This window comes from Glycine max, chromosome 2 (genome assembly GCF_000004515.6).
Source record: "Glycine max cultivar Williams 82 chromosome 2, Glycine_max_v4.0, whole genome shotgun sequence".
Classification (NCBI taxonomy): domain Eukaryota; kingdom Viridiplantae; phylum Streptophyta; class Magnoliopsida; order Fabales; family Fabaceae; genus Glycine; species Glycine max.
This window is the reverse complement of record NC_016089.4, coordinates 4,117,175-4,137,259: the sequence shown is the minus strand read 5'-3', so window position 1 is coordinate 4,137,259 and position 20,085 is coordinate 4,117,175. Positions and strand designations below refer to the sequence as shown.

The 20,085-nt window shown below is 34.6% G+C and overlaps 3 protein-coding genes across 4 annotated transcripts; 1 reads left to right on the top strand and 2 right to left on the bottom strand.

The window, feature by feature from the left end:
* Positions 1-86: 86 nt before the first annotated feature.
* On the bottom strand, positions 87-4,463 carry LOC100818540 (aspartyl protease family protein 1). 2 transcript variants are annotated; one of them, XM_006574597.4, is made up of 10 exons: positions 3,830-4,463; positions 2,959-3,106; positions 2,020-2,258; positions 1,705-1,929; positions 1,468-1,603; positions 1,311-1,384; positions 1,128-1,227; positions 962-1,019; positions 617-688; positions 87-483 (listed from the first exon to the last, which is right to left on the bottom strand). In XM_006574597.4, the coding sequence occupies exons 1-10, from the start codon at positions 4,120-4,122 to the stop codon at positions 254-256; spliced, it is 1,575 nt and encodes a 524-aa protein (XP_006574660.1). In that variant the 5' UTR covers positions 4,123-4,463; the 3' UTR covers positions 87-253. The 2 variants fall into 2 exon arrangements, with proteins under 2 accessions (XP_006574660.1, XP_040866916.1); XM_041010982.1 differs by having other exon boundaries at positions 2,020-2,255; positions 3,830-4,462.
* A 3,341-nt stretch (positions 4,464-7,804) lies between these two features.
* Positions 7,805-10,861, bottom strand: LOC100818001 (CSC1-like protein At4g35870). Its single transcript, XM_041010882.1, has one exon. It carries the CDS (start codon positions 10,500-10,502, stop codon positions 8,082-8,084), a length of 2,421 nt encoding a protein of 806 aa, XP_040866816.1. The 5' UTR covers positions 10,503-10,861; the 3' UTR covers positions 7,805-8,081.
* A 4,060-nt stretch (positions 10,862-14,921) lies between these two features.
* On the top strand, positions 14,922-19,961 carry LOC100777920 (probable protein phosphatase 2C 46). The gene is made up of 5 exons (XM_003520084.5): positions 14,922-15,459; positions 15,557-16,092; positions 16,557-16,924; positions 18,743-18,979; positions 19,435-19,961. Exons 2-5 carry the CDS (start codon positions 15,774-15,776, stop codon positions 19,693-19,695), a joined length of 1,185 nt encoding a protein of 394 aa, XP_003520132.1. The 5' UTR covers positions 14,922-15,459; positions 15,557-15,773; the 3' UTR covers positions 19,696-19,961.
* The last annotated feature ends 124 nt before the right edge of the window (positions 19,962-20,085 follow it).

Genomic DNA, 20,085 nt, shown 5'->3' with positions numbered 1-20,085 from the left:
TGTATCCCAAATTAAACTTATAACTTGAAAATATGTATCCTCCTCCTTGGATAAGTAACATAATAATAATTGTGGGAAGGGAAACATACAACGCAAATGGCATTTGCAGTGTCATATCATATGATTCAAGAGAGTAAAATTCATACATATATTCTTCAACACTATATCCACATACACTAATATCAACATATGTAGATCAAGAATATGAGCTAAAGTTTACCATAAACTACCACTGGTCCATACAAATGAATGACTATAGAATATAAACAAAACACAATACAAGAAATCCGAGGAAAGTTGGAAGTGAAGAATGGCTACAATGTGAAGATGGTGATGCAATTGACCTCTGAGAGTTGTATTTGGATTTTCTAGTTGAATCAGTGGCAGGGTAATTACCAAGCCCTGCAGCAACAGCAGGAGGCACATCTGCGTGTGAGCGTGGTCTTGTTGGGATGGCATCATTATGATCCTCAATGTCGTAACCTGTTTAAGGGCTCAAAGTGTGACCATTTGTTTCTTAGGCATAAAAGCTCAGAGGTGTATGATTACGAAATTTCAGTATATAAAACAATAAATAGAGGAGCACAGTAACCATGAGAAGAAAATAAACACTGACAATCAAATTTCTTCCATCCCAATACGAGCTTTTCTCGGTCAAATACGACACGGTAACCAGTCATGAAGTTTTCTGCAATCAAAGTCAGAAGCTGAGGGATAAATAATCATCATAAATAACCAGTTCATGAGAATGAACATATATGATACAGCAGAGGAAAAAAGAAAGCAATGAAGCAATGCTGCACTGATACAAGACACCAAGTTGTCAACAAGATGCACTCTTATTTTTGGTTTGATTTAATCTCAAACTTATTCTTAAGCTTGTCACCAGTTGAACCTAATTCACTTCTGGTTCATAAAGCACATCCAACTGTGAACTATACAGAAAGTATGAGAGACTTACGTCCAATTATGTTTAGTTCAGCACTTTTGACGACTGCTAGACAATATACAAGTTCGCTCTGTAAAATGATAAGGGAAGGAACATCTTATCAGTTATATGTGCATCCTCAAAGCTAACACTATTTTTGGATACATATATAGAAGAGAAATCGAGCTGGAACTACCACCTGAGTTGAGATAATAATTATTGGATCATAAACAGCAAAATGGCTTCCACCTCCCATAGTTAAACTCACACTAGGAATCAGGCTAGTATTTGCATCAGGACTGTCCATCAAAAGAAAGAATACTTAGCTCTGAAAGAAAATGCTAAAGTGAATTAAAAAATAATATTCCAATAGTCATATGACCTCATATCATAACAATATTCAAAAGGGATTCTTGAATCTGATCTATGCCGCCTGTCTTGTACTTGGGAATGAAACTGCAATATAAAAATTTTGGTAAATTGTTTACAAATAACATCTAACTAAATGTAAGCAGATTTTGTCCCATTTTAGTACTTACGCTCTCGGTAAGCCTTGTATAGGTTGGATCAACCAAATATGTAAAAGAGGTCCCAGAATCAAAAAGAGCTGTGAATTCCACATCAATTACAGTTGTTCCTACACGTACTTGAGTGACTGTGATGTTATAGGTAGGGCTGTGAAATGTATCCAAGCATAAGAAAAGTTATTTTTGCAAGTATTAGTATTACTTTAAATTCAGATAATCAGAGGCAAGTAACAGGGAATTACCACTTACTGTGATGGGTTCAGATTAAACGGAGTCTCATCTTGATCAAAACTTCCCTTGTCCCCAAAACTTATCCTTCCAATGCCATCACGTCCGAAACACATGGAGAATGAATCTGCTGTAAATCCTTCCCTTGATAACATGCTAGGAACTGATATTTTCTCCATACCTAGCCCAAACAAACCATTGGGAGCAGCAACATCTAAGAATGATCCACTCTGAATTTGTCCACATCTGCAACACATGTATTGTAATATCATTGCTAAAATCACTCGCATAAGTGTAATATTGATTAATTTTGGTAATTTTAACAAGGAAACTAACCCAAATATGACATTTGCCTCAACAAGGTCATGGTGATTATCTTCTTGTGTTAAGTGCAGAACATCTTCCACTAGTATTCCCGATGTAGACGTTTCAGCAGAGACATAAGAGACCATGTAGGGGCAATTACTGAACGTCCCCAGGCATTGGCTGCGGTGCGTACACAAACTGTTGTTACAAGTAACCTTCTTGCTTGTTGAAGATCCATTAGGATTGTATACATTAAGGTCAAAATCCTGCTATAACAATGATTTTTATTCAAAAACAAAGCAGGGGCAGCAAAACACAAGACATACATATCTAGGAATGTAAGAATCATCTTCAACATATCATAGAAAACTCACTTAAAAATATTTTTTCACACAAAAGGAATGATTATAGAAAGGGGAAAAGAAAAGAGAAAGGTTATAAACACATTCTTTAATATCAGAGTGGATTACATTAGCACCCCACTAAATAGTGTGTGTGGCCTAGGTTATTATTGAATAGGACCTAAAATTTACCTAGACCTTATTTGGAAAAATCTTTCCTTAAATGCTTATTAGAAAAGAAAATAAAAATTTCGTACCCATGACCAACAAGTCACCAAGGCACAACTTTACCGCTGCACTAGGGCTCGCCCTCTGTTTCCGGATTTAAAATGAAAAGCCTTTGCAATAAGCTAATTTATAGATACTCTCATTTAGCTATTCCAATAGCTAATTTTAACTTATGCATAAGCTAATTTTAGCTCATAGAAAGAAACTTATCCAAACATGGCCCTAATAATAGAAGCATGTATCCTAGTGTATGTTAAAAGAAGTTTCTTTATTGCTAGCATCCCTTAGAAGAAAATAAACTATGGCAAATTAGAATAGAGAAACATTGTGTAATAAAAAACAATCTACTATAGAAACAACTTCATTTCATTCCCAAATCAAGAAGCAAAAGAGAGCATACAGTAGCCAAGGCTGAAGCAAAGGCTGTGCTATCAGAAGCAGCACATCTTGTGCAATCACAGGGTACCCAGAACAGGTCACTTCCCGTATCAAGTGCCACCATGAACTTCACTCCCGGTGTCCCTATTTGAACTGTCGTATAATGCAAACTGCATGAATCTCCAGAAGAAAAACAAGAGAAAAATAAAAATGTTAAAGAAAACCAGGAACCAGTTTGAAGGAAGAAAAAAAAAATATTACTAACAAAATTCGTAAATTTACCAAATCCATTAACAACGAATGGTTAAATTTAAGCATTAATTAAATATATCTAAATAATTTCTTCTTTTCTAAACACGACCGCTCTCCTTTAAAATTCGAACCTTGTGCAATTATCCGTTCATTAAATTATTTTAAAGAAATTATTAATTCCATATTTCAAAGAATTATTTAATTTTCAATTTTTCATATAAAGATTCTCACATTATCAACTAATTAAAAAATCAACCAATACATAACTTTTAATATACTTATTACACCCCAAATAAAAAAAAATACTTATTACAAAATTCAATCTTCTTAAAATTTATGGTTAGACAAGTAATAAGGGTATGATGAGAATGTATATAAAGAAATTATTAATTTTTATATGTCAAACAAGAATTTTATTTTCAAATTTCATATAAGGATTTTTATATTATGAACTAATTAAAAAATCCACCAATACATACTAGTATCTTTTAAATATACTTGTTACAAAATTCAATCTTTTTAGCAGTTATGGTTAGACAAGTCATAAGGGTATGATCAGAGTGTATCTAAATTAAATTCTTGAAAGAAACCTTTAAATAATAATAATGAAAATAGATGAGTGAAAAAGAATAGAAAGGTACAATCCGAGGGAGCTGATGCGGAAGGTGGAGTTGCCGTCGGAGAAGGCGAGGCCGGCGTCGATTTGGGAGAGCTTGCGGCCGCGGAGGAGGCGGTCGCGGTCGGCGAGCTCGGCGTAGTACTCGACGGTGCCCTCCTCAGGCGGGGCGGGGATTCCGGCGGCGGCGGAGTGGGACCACTTCCTGACGGGCTCGGAGTGGCGGTGGTGCATCGTAAAAGTGTAGACGTGGCCGTGGCACTGACAACACTCCCAGAGGGAGAGGAGCGACACAATGATGAAAACGGAAGCGAGCATTTTTCTTGGTTTTTTCGATCTCTCTAATACGCTAAGAAGAAACCCCGCATCGAAGTGGTGGAGCCTACCTAGGGTTTGGAAGAGAGAAAAGAGAGAAAGAGAGAGGATCTTGGCGTGATGTGATTGAGATCTTGGATTGAAACAGTGATTGTTTTGGTCACTGAGATCATGTTTGGTGAGTGAGCTTTATAATATGAATATGAAAATGTGAGTGGGTTCCATTCCCACCACCACCGCGCTTTCATTTTTTACGCTTGTGAACTCCGATGGCGCCATGGCGGGTTCTGCCACCTTTACTCATTCACCTTTATCTCTCACTACTATATCCAAATGGTTATATTATTTTATAGGATCTTATATATACTGTTTGTTAAACAGATGCATATAATTTATCTGAATTTTTAAATAGAATCCTCAGATTTAATGAAAAGCAACATAGTATTAATTAATAGTAATGGTTAATTAGTAAGATTCATTTAAAAGGTGTTATAAATAAAGGTCTCATTGATGTATTTAAACTATATGACAAAACTATAATAATTATGTGTTTGAAAACCTATTTGATCCAATACATAAGGCGAGTGTGAAACTGACGTTCAACATGAGTTTAATTGAACTCAACTAAGTAACCAAACAACACTTAGAATAACGAAGTAATAAAATTTTAATCTAATCTATTAATGCTAAACAATCCAGAGTATGCAATTCACCATAATGTCATATTGCTATTAGCTTACACAACAAAATTATTTACATGACCTCATTTTGAGTCTACGAAGCTCACGTTACGTATTTACATATTAATCATTAAGAACATGTTCTTTAGACTACTTATACTCTTCTACAAAAATTCCTCAAATGTTATTTCTACACTAAGAAAACTTATGTAAACCCTTTCCTTCAACAATGCTTATTTTTTTCCCCACTTTTCTGATTCACATGGGGGAGTTAAGCAGAGGAGAAACCAAATTTATCTGAGAGTTTGGTTCGTGCTAACGGTGAAACAACTTCCACTTGATGAAGAAACTCCACATCGTGAACCAATGGATTCTCTGTTCTACGTGGAGGAGAGCCAGAATAACAACAAGGCAAGCACCCATTACATTGGAATTCCCTTCCATCTGCATTCTGCAATAGCATTCACCAACCATTCATTATGAACAACTTATTCAATCCAATTCTTCAGGCTAATTACTTCTTTTTATTATTTAAGAAAACTCAAACCTTTTCGGTGATCATATTGAGAACTCCACTTCCATCATTAATATTTGGCTGACTGGTCAAAAGAAAAACAAATCAGAAATAAGTCCATAAAAGGAAAGAAGTTATTCTATTCAAAGAATAAAAATGTTAACAAAAATGACTCAAGGAGACTCATGTGTCATAGTGTCAATCTACATTCAGAAAAAGAGAGAGAAGTATAAATGCAATAAGCAATATTACGTGAAAAATTAAAGAAGAAATACAGAAAAAAAGAAATAAAATGAGTCAATTGAGTGTATGCAATGTGTGAATGTCTATATATTATTACTTAAATGTAATAACATGTTTTTTAAAACAACAATCATGCATGACTATCTTAATAGTATAAACACTTATTTAACACTTTTTACTTTTTTTCCTATTCATATCACATCATATTCATAGCATTAATATTTCTTCCTCTTGTGTGTCTTTCCCTAATGATGCAGACTAACATTTGATATCTACAAAACATTCTTTTTAAAATCTCAACTATATATTAGGTGAAATTTACAAGAATCTCAATAACAAGTATCATTTCTTTTTCAACGAAACTTGTGTAAATTGTCAACCAATTATAATGTGTTGAAAATAATACGTCAAATAGTGTATTGTTAACATTATTTGTTAAAATCTGTAAAAAAAAAAAAAAACGCTCTTGGACCAAAGAAAATGAATCAAACCTGTGTTTGGTACATTTGATTGGCTTGAGGAATTCATGTATTGAAGGTGAAAACTTTCTAGGCTTTGGGCAAAGGGGTTGTGATCCAACCCTTTTTCTCTCCATGCCTAAATCGGCAAGGTTGTTTTTCATTGCTTGATGATGCATGTTCCTTGTATCTTTGCCTCTCTCCCAAGTGATGAATGAAGAACAATGGAAGTCACAAGTGAAAGGAGCAAATTACTTGTGACTCGCTATTCAATCTATTTATCCCCTCGTTGAATTGGTTATAGTGCAGACTATCAGTTACATTGAAAGAATGAATAGCCTCACGTTTTAGAGAGAAAGTTCAATGTGACAAATTAGAGATGAGTGGAGCCACAATGGATTTGAAATTCAGAACATGCTCAAGTAGGAAGATATATGCACTTGTTTGGACCAGAGTGAATGTAGCATTGGTGTTTGACCATGTGGCAAAGTCAATTGCAACATTGAACTGATTGAAACCATTCATTTTGTCTTGTAAATTACTAGAATGCATATTTTTTGTTTGTTTTAGTGTAATCTGGGTAGTGTTACTTAAACGTTTATGCATTTAATGTAACTAATTATTATTCATTACGATGAATTTATTTATTTAATAAATTAATATTTAGTATATATTTAAATTAGCTGCTTTTAACAACAACAACAATACAATCAAAATATTTAAATGACAACCTTCACTTTTCTTTTATTACGAATTAAATTAATTGAACCGCACTTAATTTTATATATTGTAGAACTCATCTTCAAAAATTGAATAATTTATGACTTTATTTTATATAATTTGTTTGTAAAAATATATATTTTTTAAATAAAGAGTAATTATTCCAAGGAAGCAAACCACAATATTATTGTGAAGATGCCCCCACTGCATGTGAGTCATATCAGATATAGAAGTGTCCACAAGGTAGAATTCCTACCAGTAAACTACAGCCACTTCATGTTCGCAAAAATAATTAGATTTAGAATATGGATTTTAACGATAGTGTATGGCATGATCCTTATGACGGATTATAGATGACATGATAATACTACATACACATACGTCGCACCATCTACATATCATCTTATAGTTTTCTTTTTAAGAAATCATCTTATAGTAATAGCTAGGTTTTATATATATATATAGATCAACGTTGCGGATTCTGTTCTCTAAGAGTTCGGGAGTATCTTTCTGCTCGGCTGGGCTGGTTTTTATTTTTTCATATTATTTCTACACATTGTTTACTAAAAAATAATTGTTGTTTCTTAAGAGTGTAAATTGTTGGAGACGTGTTAATCTCATAACTTCCTACACCTCTTAACAACCAATGTTTAGGAAGACAATAGTTTCTTGCTTAGTTGCGTATAGTTGGTTCTCTACTTCTCCTTGATTTACTTTAGAAAATGTTGGTCGAATTAAGAATCAAAATTGATAAAACAAGAACATAATAGTAAATAATATTTCTGTACATTGTTTTTTTATCAGTCTCTTGTTTAAAATGATACCAAGCTATTAAAACAACAATTAAAAAAAAAAGAGGAATTATTCGGCTTTCACTTTAATTTTCTTTGGGCGGGAATGGGGCCAGCACTAGGCACAGCACCACTTTGCCCTAAGCAACACGCTCCTTTTCCAACGAAAATAAGCCCAACATTCCCCCCATAATTTCCCTAGTAATTTGGGGATGAAGATATTAAAAATGTTAGCAGAACACATCACCTCAAATCTGCAGAAACTAGAAAGCAAGGAACTTCACAAAAAATGATATGGTACATTTATTAACATCCTGGGCAAGCTTTGGAATTTCGTAAGAAAAGAAAGAGAAGAATTGACATGTCATAAGTGCGTGTATAACAAATTATGAACATCAGTTACATGAAGAACCCTCTTCCCTTTTCTTCCCTGGCCCAGCGTGATCCCTGTCCCATCTCTATCCCTCACCACTATTTTTTTTTTCTAAAGTTACATATTTGTTTGGGAACAGATGCATCTTTATAAGATAGCAAACAATGTATATTAAAGCATGAGTCACCTTTGAGGGGTATCCCAATCAAACCTGGGCTGTGAGAAGACCTCATAATCAATTGGCCTAGTATCAACAACGTTATCAACTGTTTGAATGTCCTCCAAAAGAGTTGATTGAAAACTATCATTACTCGAAGGCAGTAATTTATACATGACTAGTAATCCAAGAGTGAATATGGCTTGCAGCTTCGTAGAGTCCCCTTGAACTGAGAAGAATAGGAGCATGGCAAGTAGGAACAGATCAACACAGAAACGCATGATGCATATTACAGTATCTATTAACCTCCCATCGTTGCCTGCAGGGAAGCCACGAACTCGATATACAAACAGAAAATTGTACTTGTCAACCACATATCTATACCCAAAATAAACAGCACCAACAGGGACCACAAGGGGATTAAATGAACAGTATACTAGAGTCAGGGCAAAAATTGTCAAATTAAAGGCGTAATACTGTGCAAAATCGAATGTCTGCTTGGGAGCAGGCGAGCTTCCAGTGATTGGATAAACAAAGAGATCTTGTCCTTCAACATTATCCCCATTGGCAATGTCATAAGCATTGTCATGCATCAGTGGCCTCTGAAGACTATTTTGATTATCTATGCCCTGATTTTCTAAAGGGTATTCTTCACTTTGTTCTGGCACCAATTGAAGCATGTCATTCTTCCTAAATTTCTGAATGTTTCTTTTGATCCAGGGAATGGGTGCCAAAAGATCATAAGAAATCCCCAAGAAAGTGCTTGTGATCAGAAATGCAAGTGAGGAGAGGCATGATTTGGACAGGATCGAAGCACTCATATACTGCTCAATCCTCTTGCAATCTTCTCCATCCAAATAGCACCGCCCCATCTTCAAGATCATACTCTCTAACGACGATTCCACCAAACCCCTCAAGAGAATGAGATTCACAAGGAAGAAGCAAACCATCTTCATGAGCGCAGCTCTTTGCTCCCCAGACACTGTCAAATGCCGTTCAAACTTCGATAGATATGAAAGAGCCGAAGGGATCACTATATACATGCTAACAAATATGATCATATTGGGTAAAAACTGAAAAATAAGGCTTGCAAGCCAACTAGAGCTTTGCACCCAAGCCAACCACAGCTGTGCATTATCCATGGCTTCGGCATTGATAATCCTCCCAGCACTCTTAACAGCACTGATCACTGCAAGCGGTGAGCTGAAGAACAAAAGCATCAACAACAAACAAGTGTTCACAAACACCCGCCGCAGCTTCAGCGACATCCTCGGCGTCCCCATGTTCTTCCAATAAATGTCAGTCGCCAAGGGAGCCCGCTCAACCTTCCACTGATTCCGCCGCAACCGCAACTCCATAACCGAAAAGAACTTGCCAATCCTCCTCCTCTTCTCATTCTGAAAATCCTGAACAGCCTTATTAGCAGTATACACATCCCTAAACATAACAAATGCAACACCAGCACCGGGGGCACGCCCTTCTTTATAATCAGCCAACTCACTCTCCAACTCAGCCCTCGACTCCTGCAACTTCCTCAACCTCTCTTCATCACTATAACCAAACCTCCTCATAAAATCAACACAAAAACCCTTCAACCACTTCCAACAACAAATCACCGAGCCCCACAATCCGGCAGGGCCACCACCGTTGCCACCGCCGTCACCGTCCTCCGGCAAAAGCCGAGAGTCAATCCTGGCCACAAGCCACGAAATCTCATCCCTCACACGCAACAATTCATTAGCTAAATCATCCAACGCACACAAATCCATAGGGACAATAACCTTATAAACCTTCCCGGGGTACCTATACTGAAAATACTCATGCAACACTATCCTATCAGCACCTATGATTTTGGGCAAACCCTGAACCATAATAGTGAATATGGCAGTGGAATTCACGGTGGGATCGCTCAAATTACCGTACCCGTCTCTGAACCGCGTGATCCGAAGACGCTCTTCAGTGGCGGAGATTCCGAAGTGGACGAGAACCGCGACGAGGACGGCGAAGAGGAAATGAATCCAGAGCAAGGGGGAGCCTTTGGGGATGTGAGTGATGGTGGTTTTGGAGAAGCCGTCAGCGAGGGGGGCGGTGCCAGCGGAGAGGTTGAGGGGGAGGAGGACGGTGAGGGCGAGGGCGGCGAGGGAGAGGAGGAGGGCGAAGCTGCCTCCCTCGATGAGGAGGAACTGCGCCGCGTCCGCGCCGCAGTGGCGGGCGATTTCGCGGCCGGTGGCGTGCCAGACGGCGAGGAGCTTCGAGGCGAGGGCGGCGGGGCCCGGCATGCGGCGGTGGTCGCTGCGCAGCTTCACGAGGAGGAAGATCAGAAGGCAGCACGCGGAGCCGATCGCGGAGATGTTCAGCAAATAGTCGATGTTGCCATACCAGGTGCCGAAGGGGTCGCCGTCGTCTCCGCCGGAAGACGACGGCGGCGGAGGGAGGGGGTCGACCATATGAAATTAGGGTTCTCTGAAGTCTGAACCCGAATTTGGCGGAGTTTTGCTGAGAATTGAGTCGAATTTGGAATCGAATCTAATAAAATTTATATATTAAAAGAATTTTTGTTATAAATAATTATAACAATTATAACATATAACATAATAATAGAATTTCTAATGGATTATCGAAGGAATTTGAAGTGGGGTTCGTTAGGGTTAGGGTTAGGGTTGGGAGGATAATTGATGGAAGGACGAAAAGGAAAAGAAGGAAGTTGGACGCACGACACATGGAATGATCAGTTTTGTTTTGTAATCACTGTACTTTTATGTTCTGTTTTTGTTGTTGCCTTCGCGGCTCCGTCTGCCTGCTAACTTGTGTAGAACGCTAGATCAATCTCAGTATTTGTTTGGATTTAAGATAAAATTATGGTGCATAAAAGTAATGATATTTCTCCAAATATACACCTCAAAGGTATGCTTTTACAATCTTCTATGCAAATATACATTTATTCCTTTCCTTTGAAGAACAAGCTTGATTCCATTTTAGGATAAAAAAAGTAAACTTTAGCGGTTAAAATAAAATATATATTTAGTAATTTATGTTTTGATTATATTTGAGTTTCGTAATTTCTCAAATGGTGTTATGTTGATTGTAGAAATTTGAAACTAAGTTTTGAGGACTTGTCAAAACTTATTTAATAACTTTTCATAGTGATTCTAGTCATGTGAGAAGTTATCAAATAATTCAAATGGTTTCCCTTAAAAACAATTTAGGTGATTTGTTGGACTTAGAATCACAAGTCAAGTGATGGAAATTCTTTTTATTGAAACTAATGCTTTTTTGTGCTCAAATTGAAGAAAACCTAATTATTTAAATTACGAAACAATTTGAATAATAAAAAAAGATATGTTCAGATAAAAAATGGTTATATACATAGTAAAAATTGTGAGAAAAATCAATTTCACAAGTAATTTAAAGAATTTTTTTTAGAATTTTTTGGTTGCTCATTGGATTCATTTTTTCACATAATTTTACGTATCTATATTCTTTTTGGGTTTGAATATCAAATGAATTATATATTTTTTATATATGTGAATTTAATGAGAGAGAGTTAAAAGAAGATTTGAAATTATGTCCCTAAATAAATAAAGAATGATCATTATTTTGAAATGACCATTGTGACTAACTTTAAAAACATAAAGAATTCAATTGAAGTTTTTGAAAGATAAAAAATCAAATTGATTATAATTGGAAATATAAAGGACTAAAAATATATTTTAGTTTCAATTTTATTGTGAGAAATATTTTAATGATTTTAGGAAAATATAAATATTTATTAAATATATAAAAGGCTAAATTATATTTTTAGTTCTCCTGTAATATCAAATTTGTAATTTTGATCCCCAAATTTTTAATTACAAACATTTGTTGTCTCATTTTTTTAAAATTATGCAATTTTTATCCTACAAGAAAATCTCCATCTATTGATCGTCAATTTATAACATTTACTATAACATAATGTTAGTTAAGACGAGATGGCAAATGATATGCTCATATTTTTTTTTTTTTTTGTGTTGGCCAAATCAATGACCTGGAGAGTGTGCAAATTGCTTCTCAATCCTCAATACCTTTCGATCCTCCACCGCATCAACCCTAATCAATGACAAATTTGCGAGTGACATGTAGGAATCAAAGGCATGAAAGATGTTTAACCTCTCAAAGATTTCATAGTTATAATGATAACAAAGATACTAAACTTTGATGAAGTGATAAGTTATGTAGGAAATGTTATGCATCCATTGCATAAAAAGGTACAATGCTTTTAACTTATATGCAAAAAATTGTTGATCTTGCATCGAAAGCACATAAGTGGACTTATGTCCAATGTTTTTAAGAAAATAGTGTCCAAAGTGCTACATAACTAATCATGTGTCCAAAGGTTTTCATGAAATATCCAGCATCCAATATGATGTTTTTTCATCCATCGCTTAATGAAAAACTTGCACTTTGATTTATATAAGTTTTTCATCAAGGATTATCATGTGACCAGGGACATCTTCAAGAGGGGTAGGTAGAGGTCCTAACCCCCCTCCCTCAACACTTTCTTTACGTATATAAGAAAAAAAAAGAAAAATTAAATAAAAAATATTAATAGGAGAAAATAATAAGAAAATAGTTGTTAATTTGATAATTTCCTATTAATAATAGATCTTATCTCTAATCCCACACATAACATTAATAGTAAATATTTATGTGAAAATTACGAATATTGAATAATTACTTAATAAATTTAATATTTGAATAATTTGTAAAAAAAAATCTAGTCCCCTCTTTGATGAATTTTTAGATCCGTCTTTGCACATGATGAACTCTTTTAGGATGTTTGGATATGATATTCTTGCTTGTATATGATATTCCCGATATTTTTCAATATGCTCTGATGTTTGGATTTCAAGCATTTAATGGAAAAACAAGAAATTTCAAAGTAGAAGTACAACCTCGTATCAAAAGTAAAGCCACATTTCAATGTTCAGCAGTAACACAAGACTGAAGTGTTAATATACAGAAAAGGAGTACACACGTTCTGAAGAGTGTCCGTACTTTTTAGGGGGGAAAATGATGTTTACTCTTTTTCTCTTCTGGACACACCAAAAGAAAAATATAAGAGATGCTAATGATGATGGTAGTAGTTACAAGAACAATGACAATTATGATATAAATGGTAATTGATTAATAATAATTAAAATATTTTAAGATTGTGTTAATTGAATTTTTTTAGACATTTAATGATGTAAGTGAAATTTTAATGAATTTTTAAGTGAGTTATTTAATAAATCTAAATCATCTATTTGGATTGGATGACAATTATTAACATCTCTCATCATAAGATACTCATCTTACTTGATAATATATATGAGAAATAATATTATATATTATATCAGCATAATTTTAATAATTATTATATTATTTTATAATTTTTAAATGATTAATATTTTTTTAAGATTTATCGTTAGATTAAATTTTTTTTCACATAAATCACATATGTAAAATTTCATATTAATAAAAAATTATTTACTATCTCTTTTATATAAATTAAAATCAACTTAATATAAATATTTGAAAATATACTAAAATAAAAATCACTTAATTATTTTTTTATTGTTATTTAATTATGACAAAATTTGACACAAACAATATTAATAATATATAAATATAATTCAACGTTTTTATTAATAAAAATTATAATTTATATCAAGTTATAAAAATAATATAATAATTATTAAAGTTATATTTATGTGATTTGATTCCATATATATATATATATATATATATATATATATATATATAAATTGTTATTAAATGGTCAATTTTTCATCCAAAAAAGTGATTTCACCTTAAAAAAAAAAGTGATTTCAAGTATATCTTTATTAAACCAAGAGCAAAACCAGCTTACACTTAATAACATCTTAATTTCCTTTTTTCCATCCTCCTTAATTTCCTTTAAAAGTCAGCATGCACTTAAATATCTCATTAATTATTTCAATAGACAGTTTGATCATCATTACTTCGATGGTCGTTACCACATTAAAACTTTCATTCCGATTATGCTAAGACGAACCTATAACTCTAACTAGTTTTTTTTTTTAAAAAATATATAACTATGACTAGTTAAATTTCAAAGAAAATGTAGAATTATATTGTTTGTGATTTTAATCGATTCATTTGTTTTTTTTTTCTGAGAAAAATTGATTCATTTGTTAAACTATACAATTATATATTATCAAAATTATATGTGTTAATTTTTGTTATAATTTAAAAAACAATAAAAAAGTAATTAAATAACTCATATTCTTGTATAATTTTAAAATATATTTATATCAATTTTAATACACATACGATCTTGAATATAAAAAAAATCATGTATGCTAGTGAAAAAATAAATAAATCTTAATTAATTTTACCCCATTTTTTCTCTCGGCAATTTTACCCTATTTAATAAAATTATTTCTAAAATACTTTTCCTTTAATTGAGATTGCATTCAAGAGAGAATATACAAATATTACCAAACTGATATTTCATGCATATCAAATTATGCTTTACCTTACCAAAAAAATAAATATATTATGCTTTAACACGACAAAAAAAACCCGGAAATTCGAGGATGGAAAATCAAACCCAAATGAGTAAATTAATACAAAAAGATGATTAAATGATGAATTTAACATCCCAAAATAAAAAATAAATGTGATGTCAAGTATATCTTAATTGAACCACTAGCAAAACCAGCTCATAGTATTTGATTGTTTTCCTTATCAACACATCGAATCTCAATTTCCTCCCATTCTCAAACGCTACAATTTCCATTAAAAGTCAGCACACACTTAATTATCTCATTAACTATTTCAATGGACATTTGCATCATCATTACTCCAATGATCGTTACCACGCCAGTAAACTAAAACCTTCGTTCCAGTCATGCTGAGTCGATCCCATAGATTATGACTCTAATTAAATTTCTCCAACAACAAAACTAAAAAAAAAAAAAGCAGAACAAAATTGGCAATGACCATAAAACAGAAAAGAAAAGAAAAAGAAATTGATGAGAGTGTAATAATATTCACAAAATTGAGCGAGAGAGTTAGTTGGTGTAGATGACCCCTTTTTCTTCGGTGTGTCGAGAAAGACCAGCAGAGTAGAGAAGATAATAGAAAGAAAGAAAAAAAAAAATAGAATAGAAAAGAAAAGGAAAGCGTATTCAGTTTTGAGGTCACTCACTCCCACCGATGACTGATCATCATTAACACCTTTTTCTTTCTTCAATTATCCCAAACCTCTTCTTCTTCTTCTTCTTCCCCTATCACAAAAACGCGTCAACAAAACACAAAAACCCTATTATCACCACACACTTCCCTTTCTTGGATCTGTAGATCTAACGCTGTTGCATCACATAACCGTTCCTCTGCAACCTAGTATTGCTCTTTCCAACAACTCTCTGCTGTTCTATTACTTTTTTATTAGTATTTTATTTCTCCTCTTGTTAATTTTTTTGTTGTTTATGTTTTCCAGGTGCTGTTTTCACTGAAATTCAACGCTTGAATTTCTTGGATTTTAGTGTTTGGACTTTGATTTGAAATTGATTGGTAACAATAGAATATGTGTGTTTATTATTAGTTATTTAGTTATATAATACTAATAGGTGAGGGAGGGTTTGTGGGGGGAGGGGGTTGGAGCATCCATTTGTGGATGTGAAGGAATAGGAGGTTGTTTTGGGGTGAAATGAGGGATGCTATCAAGGCTGATGGACTTTCTGACTGCCTGCTGGCGGCGAAGAGGATCCTCCTCCGACGGCAAGGGTTCCGAGGTTTCCGGGCGGAAGGAAGGGCTGCTGTGGTACAAGGATACCGGGCAGCACTTGTTTGGTGAATACTCAATGGCTGTTGTCCAGGCCAACAACTTGCTCGAGGATCAGAGCCAGATTGAGTCTGGTCCTCTCAGCATGCTTGACACTGGCCCTTATGGGACCTTTGTTGGTGTGTATGATGGACACGGTGGGCCTGAGACGTCGCGCTACGTCTGTGATCATCTCTTCCAACATCTAAAACGTAATGGCTTTTTTAGTTGTTATTATGATGACCCTTCATGTCGTAGAGAGATTTGCAGGCGTTCTACGCTGTTGAATGTGTATCACATCAGGTTGTTTGGCTATAGCAGCTACATAGAATGTAGTTAAAGTGGCGATGTTGATGCCCCCAAAGATTGATGTGGTACATTTTCAGTAGTATGGAGCAAGAATATTGTCTTGCTCTAGGAGCACCTATGAATTTCAGTTGGACAAAACTTAGATATAATTCTATAGGTTCTGTTCTCCAAACAGAATTGGAGAATCATCTTGATAGTCTACGTAGTAAAGTTTTGCATTAAAGGGTTATGCATATTACCAAGGTAAACTCCAATTCTGATTGGAGAACAGTACAGATGTATATAATTTTCGTCCTTTTAGTTATGCTCATTACTCAATGTTGCTTGTGAACATTTGTATTGACTTGTGTGCGTGTATTTTTTTAAGGATTTGCATCTGAGCAGAAGTCCATGTCTATGGAGGTTATTCGGAAGGCATACCAAGCCACAGAAGAAGGTTTTTTGTCAGTGGTTACCAAACAGTGGCCCATGAATCCCCAAATTGCTGCTGTGGGATCTTGTTGTTTGGTTGGTGTGATTTGTGGTGGTATCCTCTATATTGCTAACCTTGGTGATTCCCGTGCTGTGCTTGGCCGGGTGGTCAGAGCAACTGGGGAGGTTTTGGCGATCCAGCTTTCGTCAGAGCATAATGTGGCCATAGAATCTGTGAGACAAGAGATGCATTCTTTGCATCCGGATGACTCAAAAATTGTGGTTCTAAAGCACAATGTATGGCGGGTGAAGGGTCTGATACAGGTAAGTTTTACATGTGAATCTTGGTGTTTTATTTTTCTCTTTCTTTTTTTTTTAAATAAAAGGCAATCCACATCTTTCCCAAATTCTTCTGTCCTTTTGCTTTTGAAATAGGAAAATTTAATTTATTGTTTTTAGTTTATCAAAAACTTGATGGGATGTGTTATTAGACTACATATTTTCAGTAATTTAATTTTTTTAAGCCATTTAAAAATATAATATATAAAATGATTTTTAATTTATTGATGAGATTGAAAATTTGATTTTCATGCCAAGGACAGGAAATATTGTCTCAACATTGCTAGTCATATAATTGGAAAAAGGGTTTTTAATCTTTGGGTATAAGCATCTCCTTTCATTAGTTGAACCATTTTTATTGAGATATAAGCACTGGGTATCTATTTACCCTCTGTGCTAATGAATCTATTTCTATCAAATTAGTTAGGAATTGTGACAATGTGATCTTAAGTTATTTTTAAAATGTACAAACATCCTGAGAGGTATAAGTAAGTTCTTTTTTTTTTTGGGGGGGGGGGGGGGGTGGTTGGGAGTACCTTCTGTTTGTCTCTTTTAGGGATATTTAGAGCTTATTTAGTCGCTAAATTTTGTCTACTGTTTAGTTCTGCAGTTGTGTTGTTACTGTAATTTCTTCTTGCAGCAAGCTATTGATTGAGTCAATTATAGTAGTTTTTGAGCGAATTCAAGACTGAATCAGTTTTCCACTTTCCGGACATGTTTAGATGGGTTTTGTCTTCTGAATTCAAATTTGATGTTATTCTTGCTGGTTCTCTTCCATCTTGTCTATGGCCATACAACATTGCAATAGCTTTTATGGTTGTGCGTCTTCCAGCTATTTTGTCAAGCTATCTTTCTAACCATGCTCATTGTTGTGTATCACCTCTCCAGGATCTCTTTAACTGTGTTTATGATGGAGATTTTTCTGAGTTGTCTTTCCAAGTTTCATTTTGGACCCAGCTTATATTTTTAGATGTTGTCTTTAAATGTTTATTTGTAAAAGCCTTGTAAGCTTTAGCTTAAAGAAGAGTGCTAGAATATTAGGATAATTCATGTGTTAAAAATATGCTATGTTACTAGTCTTGTTGAACTGGATTTGTACTAGTACTTGATCTTGTTTGGTAGAGTGAACTAGGAATACTAACTGGTTTTAGTTTTAATTTTTTTTATTTAGTATATCGTGTCATACAATTATCAGTCAGATATGGTTTGTCTATTTTCCATTAAAGCCTTATACTTCCAATGGAAAGAATGCATTAAGAAATGAAAGAGAACAAAACAGGAGGATCAAGAATCCTCCAAAAGCTTCAAAGAAGACCACTAGAGAACAGACATCAGCTCAAAGAGCAATTAGTCCCCTTTGCAAGTCGGACCTAGGAGCACCCTTAGAAAAACATGTGAATAGAAACTCTCTAGGAGGCTAAGTAGAAGAAAATGATCTCATTGCATAAAGTTGTGGAGGATGATAGTTATTGCTAAAATTCATAACAGGGGATAGAGGAAGAGAGACATGAAAAGGAGAACGGGGAAAGAGAGGAGAGGGAGAGAGCAAGGGAGAGAGAGTGGGGAGCGGAGCAAAACAGAGAAGCCAACTTTTTCTAAAAGCTCCTTCACCTAGCCTTTTTTAAAATGCAACCCGTTTTCCCTTTTTCTTTATAAAAATTAATATACTTAAATTTTTAAGAGTTTTTTATAAAATGTGTTGGCCAAATTTCTTCTTTTTTGGAGAAAAAAAAAGCTAGACCAAACATTACCTTAAACTTATCATGTATAATACAACTTAGTAATGAAATTTTTGTGTGGCAGATTTCTAGATCCATTGGCGATGTATACCTAAAAAAGGCTGAATTTAACAAGGAACCGTTGTATGCTAAGTTTCGTGTGCGGGAAGGTTTTAAGAGGCCCATTTTGAGCTCTGACCCATCAATTTCTGTCCATGAACTTCAACAGCATGATCAATTTCTCATATTTGCTTCTGATGGTCTTTGGGAACACCTTAGCAATCAGGATGCCGTTGATATAGTTCAAAACAACCCACACAATGTAAGATAAATGTATTATATGGTTGTTTCTATTGCTTTATATTTTTTATTGCTTAGTTACTGTAGTTTTGTTCAGTCATAATTTACATGCCCCTAATCATTTCATTAAGTTTAAAATGAGTTGATTCATGACTTCATTCATGTACTCTGTGAGAGCATTTAGTGCTTTAAGTTTCTTATCTCACTTTTCCATGCACTAATAAGTCATTACTGTTTTCATAATTTCGTATAGGTCATGCTAAAATGCTCTCCTCATGTAAATGCTACTGGTTACAGTCTTGGATGTTAAAATGAGTGACTGTTATTTATTTTATAGATATGCAGAAGTGTTTTAAATTGCTTACAATGCACAATTTTAACGAGAAAAAAAAGATATTCTTAGAGATCAAACACTTTAAATAGTAGCACCAAAGTATAAAAGATAGATGCTGGCATTACATGCTTTATATCTTGCAGGGAATTGCTCGGAGGCTCATCAAAGCTGCGTTGCAAGAAGCAGCAAAAAAGAGAGAGATGAGGTACTCTGATTTGAAGAAAATTGACCGTGGTGTCCGCCGGCATTTCCATGATGACATCACAGTTGTAGTTGTATTTCTTGACTCCAATCTTGTCAGCAGAGCCAGCTCAGTAAGAGGTCCTCCTTTATCGGTGAGAGGAGGTGGTGTTCCCCTACCTTCTAGAACTTTGGCTCCCTGTGCTGCACCTATGGAAACTTAGTTCAGGTTGATGAAGCTGGCTGTATGATCTGTTATGCTTCTATTTAGTGTTGTACCCTTAGCAGACATTGAGCTCTGGTGATCCACCAGATTGTATATCCAATTTAACAGAGATTGAAAAAATGTTCGTTCAATTAGTACAATGTAACAAGTGACTTGGGGTATGTAGCTTGCGTGAGTAAAGCATCATGGAAGTAGAGTACCAAAGCCAAAGGTGACCTTTAATATTTCATCATTAAGAGGGAATCATGTTTGCATTGCATCTCATATTTTTCTCGTCCAGTGGAGTGATTTCTGTAAGTTTTTCGTACACTCCTTTGAATGCACAGTTAGTTTGTTGCACGCAATAGGAAAACTATATAGATAAGTATCCAAAGTTCGTATTGCTTGC